Here is a 10,518-nt window from a genome sequence, read left to right as displayed (position 1 = left end):
ATGGGCGCATCCCTGAGCACTGACATGGCCAGGGAAAGCCCACAGGTCCAAGTGGAAGCCCAGCCCGATCCAGGGGAGCCGTCTCAGGAGCAGGTGGAGGAGCAGCAAGTGTCCTGGAGCCAGCAGCTGCCGGACCACAGCTCCCAGGTGACGGTGCTGGACGTGCCAGCTGGCAACAGCCCGTGCCTGGTGGAGGAGACAATTCCCAAGGGACCAGGGAGTTTCCTCCATCTCCAGGAAGCTGCTCCCATACAGCCACCGACTACCAACAAAGCTTCTGTACCAGCAGGTGAGACCTGAGGAGCTGTCTGAGGCTGCCATGGGGCTCTGGAGGGACATTCCCAGGCCAGGCCAGGGCTTCTGAGAGCAGCCTAGAAGCAGGTCAGAGCAAGGTGACCAGTGTTGGCTGTGACCGCTGCACTGGCAGGCACTCGGGGGGTTCCTGGCAGCATCAGGCCCTGTGATGGAGGCATTGTCTTCTCCTCACAGCCCGACGGCACCTGTGGTCCAACGGAGATCGTGCTGATGGAGAAGGTGGGCTTTGGCTGCCGCAGAATCATCCAGCTCCTCGACTGGCTCCAGCTGCCCAGCAGCTTTGTGCTGGTGATGGAGCATCCGGAGCAATCTCGGGATCTCTTGCACGTCCTGCTGGAGCAAGAGTTCCTGAGCGAGGAGGCGGCACGCTGGCTTTTCTGGCAGGTGCTGGAGGCCATGTGGCACTGCACCACCTGCGGTGTCCCGCACCAGGACATCAAGCCAGAGAACCTCCTTGTCAACCTGGAGACTGGCGAGATGAAGCTGATGGACTTCGGTTGCACCATCTTCTTGCAGGAGTGGGCCTGCACACAGTTTGCCGGTGAGCCCAGAGCGTGGGCTCTGCTCCCAGTGCCAGGCACTGCACAGCCCCATTCCCTCCTGGGCCGTGGGGTGCGGCATTCAGCCGGCTGTTGGAGATGGTGTGCGGGTTCCTGCCCTTCGAGAACGAGTGTGACACCGTGTTGGGGCAGCTCTTCTTCCCACAGGAGGTCTCTCCAGGTTGGTACACGGCCTGAAGCAGGCAGGCTTTGGCAGGTGGCACCGCGCAGCCCAGCCCGGCCCTCCCGCAGCTGCGCGGGACGTCCATGTATCCTCAAGGGCCGGCTGCAGCAGGTGGCCCGTGGCAGGCTGGGTGTGGCACGCTTGGCTGAAGGAGGGGACGCTTGTCCTGCCGTGCCGCTCTCCCGCCAAGGGCAGCTCCCAGCACACGCAGCGTGGCCCGGCTTCTGCAGGCGCCGGGAGCAGCTGGGCAGGAGCCTTCTGCAAGTGAGCGCCGCTTTCTGCCTTCTCTCCCCAGAGTGCCAACATCTGATCCGCTGCTGTTTGTCCAAGCACCCCATGGACCGGCCGGTGCTGGAGCAGATCTTCTACCACCCTTGGGTGTTGGGTGGCCATTTCTGATGCCTTGGTGCAGCCTCTGCAGCACCCAGTTCCCGTGTCCCACGCAGGACTGAGGGCCCAGGAAATAAAACAACCCAAAACCCACTGCGGGCCTCGAAGTCTTGTCCTGGTTAGCAACTTCAGCTAAGGGAACCTCTTGGCAAAAGGGGTAATCAGAGTGTTCTCTTCAGCCTTTGTCAAGATTTTGGTGCCTTTCCTCCAGGTTGTCCGTCAAAATCAGAGGGGGGTGGAGCCTGCACCAGTCCCCCCAAATCGGTGGGAGACAGAGACTACTCCCAGGCCCCTCAAAACTGGAGGAGGATGGAGACTATCCCCGGGCCCCCCAAACTGAAGGGAGATAAATACCTGCCCCCCCCAAACTAAGAGATGGATGTAGCCCAGAGCATCCCCCAAGTCAGAGGGGGAAGAGGAGACTGCCAGCCCCCCCAAAGAGGAGGGGAATTGTGCCTGTGCCAGCCCCACAAATTGCAAGGGGACAGAGAACACCCCTGGCCTGGCAAAGGACAAAGAGCAGCCGGGGGCTGCCGGGATGGTGACAACACTGGCACCCCCCAAATCAGAGTGGGACAAAGAGCCCGCACAGGCTTCCCAGAAGCAGAAAGGGGGCAGAAAATATCCCCTGTCCCCCTAAGTCGGAGGGGCACAGACACAAAAGGCCCCACAAAAAGAGCATGAGGAACCAAGAGCACTGCTGGCCCCACAAGGGTAAGGAGGATGGAGAAACTCCCCATCTGTCTTTGTTTTGGAAGACAGGTGTCTGCTAGGGAGGGCAGGGGCCTCCCCTGGAATGAAAACGTAGACCCCCTCCCTTTGAATTATTATAATTCTGAAATCAAGGGGCTTTCAGGCAGAGATCTGAGGATAGGAATAACAGTTCGTTATTAGTATTTATAACCAGGCAAACAAACAACAATAACTTCAGCATTAACAAGAAAACAGAACCAGGGGGCCCGTGACAGCTTTCTTGGCTGAGACGGGATGGAGGAGAGGCTTTGTTTCACAAACCCCCTCGGGCGGGCAGTCCCGGTGCTCCTGCAGGGCTCTGAGGAACACTCAGCTGGAACAGCAGGGATGAGCTGAGATCCTGGGCCGGTGGCTGAGGTGGATCAGCAGCTCCGCGGCGGTGCCTGGCACTGCCACACGTCCCGGCAGGACAGGGGGTGCGAGGCCACCAACAAAGAGGGGAGAAGGAGAAGCAGCAGCAGCTCCGTGTGAGTGATGGTGAAATTCTCTTGTGCCCACCGCAGCATCTCTGCACCCAAAGTGTCCTTCTCTGAAGCTGAAGAAAGCCCCCCAAACTGTCCCCGCTCTCCTCTTTTCCTGCCCCGCTTCCCTCCCTGGGCCCGGCCAAACTCTTTGTCTTTTGTCAAGCACCCACCAAGTACCCACAGTTAGGCTGTCCCCACAACTAATGGGTAAAAATTCCACAGGCAATCCAGAATTAAAAAAAAAAAAGACACCTAACCCCCAACACCTGCCTCTGGCAATGACCTGAGATGGGATTAAATATAACAAAAGGGCCATGGCCAGACCTTCACGTTCTTTGATCCCACATCATGTCATTGCCATAGGCAGGAAAAGGTACAGGTGTCTCCCCAGCATGGATCACAGGGAACATGGATCACCAGGTCTCTGCCAAACTTGAATTTTCCAAGGGGGGATGAAGCTGGAGCAGTGCACAAAGCTCTTCCTGTACTTTGGGGCATTTGCAGAGCTTCCCTTACTGGTGCTGCCGTTGGTGTTGGGTCAAGCTAGATCTCCAGGTGAAGCTCTTCCCACACAGGGGACACTCGTAGGGTGTCGCCCCAGTGTGGAGGCGTTTGTGGGTGTTGAGGCTGGAGCTGTGGCTGAAGCTCTTCCCACATTCCCCACACTCGTAGGCCCATTCCCCAGTGTGGATCATCTGGTGGCAGATCAGGCTGTTGCTCTGGCTGAAGCTCTTCCCACACTCCAAGCACTTGTAGGGCTTCTCCCCATCCTGAAGCTGCTCATGGACCACCAGCTCAGAGCCCTGGCTGGATCTCCGGTCGCCTTCCCGGTACAGGGTGGGTCTTTCCTCCTCAGAGCACCCTGGGATGGGTTTGGAGCCCCTCCTCCTGCGGGATCTCTGGGGATTTTCCTCCCCATTGGATTCCTGTGCCGTGGAGCTGCTCAAAACGGCCTCTTCCATGAGGTTCTGCTGTGGGGATTTGTCCTCCCTGGTCTCCATCCTCAGCTCCTTGTCTGGGGGACGAAGGACAAGGAGAGGATGGGATTTGCCTCCGTGCCAGAGGGAAGGGGAAGGAGATCCCCCCAGTGCGTCCCCGGCAGGACGGCGTCGGCAGCGGGGTTGTCCTGCAGCCAGGGGCCCTGCTGGGCTGGGAGATGGAGCAGGAGAGAGGGAGAAAGGGGCACTGACTTCCTCCTCACCTGCCTGGGTGTCCTGGGGCATCTTCCTCACAGCCTCCTTCACCATCCAGCCAAGGTTTGGGAATGGGAAATCCTGGTTTGGGGAAATACAAGGGATGAGGACATTGAGTTTGAAGGTCCCTCTGTCCAAGCTCATCTCTAGAAGTCACCAGACATCTGGGGTCCATAAAACCTCCAAAAAACACCAAGATTCAGCTCTGAAAATGCCTCCCAGGAGTTCCCCATCTCTAGTCTCCCCTGTCTTCAAGGAGAGAAGGTTCAAGGGTTCCCGCCTGTCCCAGCTGCCGGGAGTCAAGCTTGTACTGGGGACAACCTGTCTGCTCGGTCCCTACCATCCCCAGGCTGCTGGGAGTGCCAGGAATCCGAAAAGTTCCCCCTGTTTCCATTTCCCCACTTAGGGATGGTGAGACCCCCCCAATGTCCCCCCAGGTAGGATTTTCCACTCAGCATTGCAGTTCCACATTCTCCAAACATCCCCCCGCCGCAAAATAAACCCAACCCAGGGACCCCCCCAGGATATCCGGGCAAAGCTCCCACTCCCCCATCACCTGTGGGATGGTGGGTGATGATCCCACAGGAGGGGGCTATGAATTCAAGGAGTGCTCAACCTTGTGGTTCCTTCTCCTTTCCGTGATCCTCCTTTGTCCCTCCTCTTCCTCCCTCTCTTCCCCTTCCATCCTTCCTCCTCCTCTTCCTCCCTAACCCCACTTCCTTCTCCTACTTCCATCCTTTCTCTCTCTCCTTCTTCATCCCTCCTCTTCCATCCCTCCTCCTCCTCCCCCAGGAGCAGTGACACCCTCGGTGCCCCGTTCCCAAACCCCTCACAGCCCACGGCAGGAGCGGGGATGGAGCCGGGACAGGTCGGGATGGGCAGCGCGGGGCTCTCCGCTGCTCCCACCCGCTGGGGACGGGGGGAACCCGGCCGGGGAAAAGGAGAGGGAAACTGGGAAAATTGGGGGCTGCAGATCCAACCTGGGGCTGGCTGGGGACCCTGGCTGGGGACTGCCAGCCCTTGGGGCTCCTCTGGGGAGATGTGGGAGGGGGGAACACAGAGAGCGCTGGGGGATCCCAGGAGTGGCAGCACTGGCAGGGACTGGTTTGTACTGGGATCATCCTGGCAGTGGCTGAGATTGCACTGGCTGTGTACTGACATCATACTGGGATCATACTGGGATCAGACTGGCAGTGAGTAGGAGCCTCCAGGGGGCAATTGAGACCAGGTTGTGAGGAACTGGGAATATGCCCTGCACTCCCCAGAACCCCGGGATCGCCCCCCATAGGTCCCATGTGTCCCCCAGACCCTTCAGGATCCCCGAGTGCCCCCTCAGCGCCCGTTCGGGACCCCCCAAAGCGTCCCTGGATCCCTGAATGCTCCCGACCCCACAGATTCCCCTTCCAGCCACTGCTGGGAATTCATCTCCCATCATCCCACAACACAGCTCCGCGCCCAAACCTCCTGCCGTGCCCCGCACCCTAAAGAGCCCGGTTACAGCTCCCCAGGTTCCCCCCAAGTGCTCCCGAGCCCTATACATTCGCCCCGAGCACCTGCAGCCACGACTCGGACGCAGAAGTCTTCTCCAAGCGCTTCCCCACACCGCCGAACGCGCCTTCCGAGCCACTTCCGGGACTACAGCTCCCATCATGCTCCGCGGCGCCCATAGAGCGCTATTCCGGGCGGGACTTCATCTCCCGTCATGCCCCGCGCCTTACGGGAACCTATTGGAGCTGCGCCTACAACTCCCGTCATGCTCCGTGGCCCCATTAAGCCTCATTATACCGGCGCCTAAAACTCCCATCATCCCCCGCGGCCCAGAGAGCCCCGTTACAGCCCCCCAAGTGCCCGCCCGGACCCCGAAGGGCCCCCAGATTCCCCTCCCTGACCTCCAAGTGCCCCCCTGGACCCCCAGGTGTTCCCCCTGACCCCGAATTGTCCCACAGAATCCCCAAGTCCCCCTCCAAGTGCCCACCCGGCTCCCCAAGTGTCCTCCAGATCCCCAAGTTCTCTCTAAATTCCCTCCCCAGACCCAAAACTGCCCCAAATGTTCCTCAGAAAAATCTCCATGGACCTCAAACTTGCTCCTTTTACCCTGTCTGAGGAGATTTTAATAATGATAATCTAAGGATTAAAAATAGGTGTAATTAGCATAAAGAGGGAGAAATAGTGGTTAATTAATTTATGAAAGGAATTTTGGTATTTAGAAACAAAGACCAATAATGTTTTTAGTTGCTAAAAATGTATAAATTCTTTCATATAAATATAAAAATTAGGTTATAAAAATACAGAATTATTATAAAAAGTAAAATTTTATTTTTATTAATGAATCAGATTTTAATGATAAAGAAAAGTTGATAAATGTTCTCAATGCTTTGGGATGTCAGTCACAGGTGGGCGATGTCAGACATGCTGAGGCTCGGGGTGAGGAGCAGGTTGTCCAAACAGGGGCAGCCCACAAGGGGCTCATTCTTCTCTGTGACCAGACCTCCTCAGGAGACATTCAGCATCAGGATCACTTGGGGAATGCTTCTGTCACCTCTTCTCTCAACTAGAAAATAAAAAAATACACCCTTGATTTAAAAAAAATAAAAAAATAAAAAAAAGTGGTGGATTTTCAAATCTTCCTCCTCAACAGAACTCCAAACTGACTCCAAGCAGCTGCACAAGCCTTGGACTTGAAGACAGTGGAAGGAAGAGAAAGAGCCCCTGAGGCTTTCTGTATTTTAATGAACCCCAGGGTGCATTTGGGGCTGAGTCCAGCACCCTCAGGCACTGAGAGAAGGTTGAAGCAGCTGCTCAAGGAGTCAGAAACAAAACTCCAAGTCCCTTGGAGCATCCCTGGGCCCCACTGACTGCCGGCTCCTGGCACACTCAGCCATGGCATGGTCCAGTCTCACGCTGGGACACCTCCTGCACCAAAATTCTACCCTGGCAGAGACTTTTCTTTCTCCTCCCCACCAGGCTGAACCTGCCAAGCTGCACTTTGGGGAGGTTTCCTTCTCTTCCCACTGCCAAGGAAAGCTGTGTCTCCTGCTGTTCACAGACAGAGAAGAGCTGCTGGGGGATGTGGTGGTTGGAGGCTGCCTGGGGTACAGTGACCATGAAATCATTGAGTTTTGAAATATTCTGTGAAAGAAGGAGGGGCATCAACAAAACTCCTACACTGGACTTAGGAAGAGCAGACTTCAGCCAATTAAGGTTGCAGATTTGGGGAGTACCAAATCAGTTACTGAGTTTTTTAAGGGAAAGAGCCTTTTAAAACAAAGGATTCCAGGAAGGATGGACACACTTCAAGAAAAAAGTCTTGAAGGAGCAGGAACAGCCTGTCCCCCTGTGACAGAAAATGAGCCAGTGAGGAAAATGATCAACCTAGGTGGGCAGGGAGCTTTTGGAGGAACTCAGGGAAAAGATGAGAGTGCATCACCTTTGCACAGAGGGGCGGGCAACTCAGGAAATGTTTAAGGATGTCATTAGGTCATGCAGAAAGAAAAGTAGAGAGGTGAAAGTTCAATTAGAGCTTAACATGGCTGCTTCTGTGAAGGATAATAAAAATGTTTTTATAAATACATTAATGGCAAAAGGAAGGCTATGGACAACCTCCATTCCTTATTGGGAGGGATATGGTTACCAAAGATGAGGAAAAGGCTGAGGTACTTAACCCCTTCTTTGCCTCAATTTTCAACATCAAGACAGGATTTCCTCAGGACAAGTGTTCTCCTGAGCTGGTAGATGAGGACAGGGAGCAGAAGAGCCCCCTGTAATCCAGGAGGAAGCAGTCAGAGACCTGCTGAGCCACTCAGATGCTCACAGGTGGATGGGATGGGATCGGATCCATGCTAGGGGGATGAGGGAGCTGGTGGATGAGCTCCCCAAGCTGCTCTCCATCATTTCTCCTCATCAGTCCTGGCTCACTGGGGAGGTCCCAGAGGACTGGAGGTGCCAGTGTGAGCCCATCCCCAAGAAGGGCTGGCAGGAGGCTCTGGGGAACTGCAGGCCTGTCAGCCTGAGCTCGGTGCCTGGTGAGGGTTTGGAACAGATCCCCTTGAGTGCCATCACACGGCACCTCCAGGATGGCGCAGGGCTCAGACCCAGCCAGCGTGGCTTTAGGAGGGGCAGGTCCTGCCTGACCAACCTGATCTCCTTTTATAACCAGCTGACCCGCCTGGTGGGTGCGGGAAAGGCTCTGGATGTGTCGAGCTGGACTTGAGCAAGGCCTTGGACACGGAGAGGCGCAGCATTCCCTGGAAAAGCTGCAGCCCACGGCTTGGACAGGAGCACTCTTTGCTGGCTGCAGAACTGGCTGGAGGCCGGGCCCAGAGAGTGGTGGGGATGGTGCTGCATCCAGCTGGTGTCCAGTCCCTGGTGGTGTCCCCAGGGATCTGTGCTGGGCCCAGGCCTGGTTAATATCTTCACTGAGGGTCTGGCTGAGGGGGTCGAGTCCAGCACTCACAAATTGCAGATGACACCAAGCTGGCTGCGAGTGGGGATCTGCTGGAGGGCAGGACAAGGAGACACAGCCTTGAGCTGCACCAGGGCAGGTTTAGGCTGGACAATAGGAAGGAGTTCTTCCCAGAAAGGCTGATTGGGAATTGGAATGGGCTGGCCAGGGGGGAGGTGACAGAGTCACTGTCCGTCTCCAGTGGTCTGGGGGAGTGACATCAATCTGTGCTTAATAACTGATTTTGCTTTAAAACAATTGCTTCAAAATTGCTTCCTATTACACCCTGAGTGTCTGTGCTGGTTTTGTATTAGTTGATACTTGGTGAGGAGGGAAGAAGCCACCCATGCAAATGACTTTTTCTAGGAGGGAGCTGCTAAGAGCTTCCTCTGTGCTTAGCAAAACCAACAGCTGGCTGGCTCTGAGAACTGACAACCTATTAAACCATTTAGAAGCTGTATCCTCCTGTGTGAAATCCACATTTTAAAGACAGGCAAGCCCAGGAAAGCTCTCTGTTGTTTCCAGCAGTGAAGAGTTAACTGGGTGCTGGTCAGGCCGGCCCTGCTCCAGCCTGGCCTGCACCGAGCCGGGCTCCGCCAGGCCCCGGGAGCGGCTCTGGGCTGGGCCAGGCCCCTTCACCACGGCCCGCGCGGCCCCAGCGGCTGCCGGGCACAGGGAGGGGAAGCCATCGGCCCGCAGCTGGGATTGAAGGGAGCAGGGGCCTGGGACCAGCCATGTGGGCAGAACAGCCACGACTGCTCTGGCCGGGCCCCCTGAGATCTTGGCACAGCCCCAGCGCTGCCTGAAATCCATCACCGTGACTGCTTCGGCCACTGCCCGGCAGAAACCATCATGAGCATCTGCAGGTCTGGGTGAGATATGAACTCTTTCTGTGCACAGATGAGACCTGCAGACCTCCATCCTCCCCTTGGGTGAGAGGAAAGGACAGAGCGAGAGACTAATGCCACAAGTATGGTAGGCTACACCTGTCTTCAAATGTCATTGAATTAGAGAAAAACTCTCTCCAGGGCAAATTATGCAACACTTCGCCTCACAATCCATCAGCCTTAATTACAATGAGAGGTAGATCCTAATTACAATCTGATTAGAGCAAATCAACATTGTGTGAATGGCAAGAAGAATTTGCTTGTCAACAGATGTATATGTCCCACTCAAGAATGAACAAAATCTGCCTTTGCTTGGAAGAAAGGAGACATGGAGCAATGCAGTATTTGGGTTTTATCCAGTGATAAATGGGGCAAGAAGCTGTATCAGCTCACCTGTTTTACAGAACACAAGTACTGATACAGCCAATAGTGCACACACATTAAAGGGATCTTCAGGACATTCCTTTATTTCTTAACAAAGAATGGGCAGCAAAATGCTGGCATTTATCTGAACTGGAAGCCGTGTTCCTCTCCTGTTTCTCCCTGAGCACACTGTTCTCTGCAGACTTCACTGTGCAGCTCATCAATCCTCTCTTGGCCAACAGCTAAATGGCACAACTACCAAAACACAGGTGCCAGCATCATCACCCCAGCATTATTCCAGCACTGCTTTGCTGGTGCACAGGAACATAGAATGGCTTGGCTTGGACATTTAAAGGCCATCTAGTGCAGAGAGCAGGGACACCTTTAGATCAGGTTGCTCAGAGCAGGAGCTTGAATGTCAGCAGGGATGGATGCCCACCTCTCTGGGCAACCTGTGCCAGGGTTTCAAAACCCACAGTGTATAAAACACCTTTTTTATGTCTAGTCTGAATCTACCATCTTTTAGATTGAAAACATTCCCCCTCAGTCTTGTCACAATGGGACCTACTAAAAATTCTGTCCCATCGTTTTTATAAGCCCCCTTAAAGTACTGAAAGGGAGCAATCAGGTCTCCGTGGAGCCTTCTCCCTTCCAGGCTGAACACCCCCAGCTATCCCAGCCTGTCTCCAAAGCAGAGGGGCTCCAGCCCTCAGAGCATTTTGTCCCTCCTCTGGACCAGCTCCAACAGGACCATGTCCTTCCTGTGCTGGGCACCCAGAGGTGGATGCAGTACTCCAGGTGGGCTCGCACCAGAGCAGAGGGGTGGTGGAATCACCTCCTTCAAACTGCTGGGCACCCTCCTTTGGAGGCACGTGGCTGGCTTATGTCCAGCCTCTCACCTTGTAGCAGCCACAAGTCCTTCTCAGCAGGGCTGTTCTCCATCCCTTCATCCCCCAGCCTGTGGGATCAGCTGGGCTGGGACCCTGTCA

General features: G+C 55.4%; 1 protein-coding gene across 1 annotated transcript; it reads left to right on the top strand.

Moving 5' to 3' along the window:
• LOC147647122 (serine/threonine-protein kinase pim-1-like) lies at positions 1-10,189 on the top strand. Its single transcript, XM_086872408.1, has 3 exons — positions 1-93; positions 490-856; positions 10,185-10,189. Exons 1-3 carry the CDS (start codon positions 1-3, stop codon positions 10,187-10,189), a joined length of 465 nt encoding a protein of 154 aa, XP_086728534.1.
• The last annotated feature ends 329 nt before the right edge of the window (positions 10,190-10,518 follow it).

The sequence above is a fragment of the Cyanistes caeruleus genome, unplaced genomic scaffold (assembly GCF_971803275.1).
Source record: "Cyanistes caeruleus unplaced genomic scaffold, bCyaCae1.hap1.1 HAP1_SCAFFOLD_65, whole genome shotgun sequence".
NCBI classification, from domain to species: Eukaryota; Metazoa; Chordata; class Aves; order Passeriformes; family Paridae; genus Cyanistes; species Cyanistes caeruleus.
This window is presented reverse-complemented; position numbering and strand designations above follow the sequence as displayed.

Coding starts and splice junctions, on each gene's coding strand:
- LOC147647122 (XM_086872408.1), top strand. CDS start 1: ATGGGCGCATCCCTGAGCACTGACATGGCCAGGGAAAGCCCACAGGTC. Junction 94..489: donor GGGAGCCGTCTCAGGAGCAG/GTGGAGGAGCAG, acceptor TTCTCCTCACAG/CCCGACGGCACCTGTGGTCC.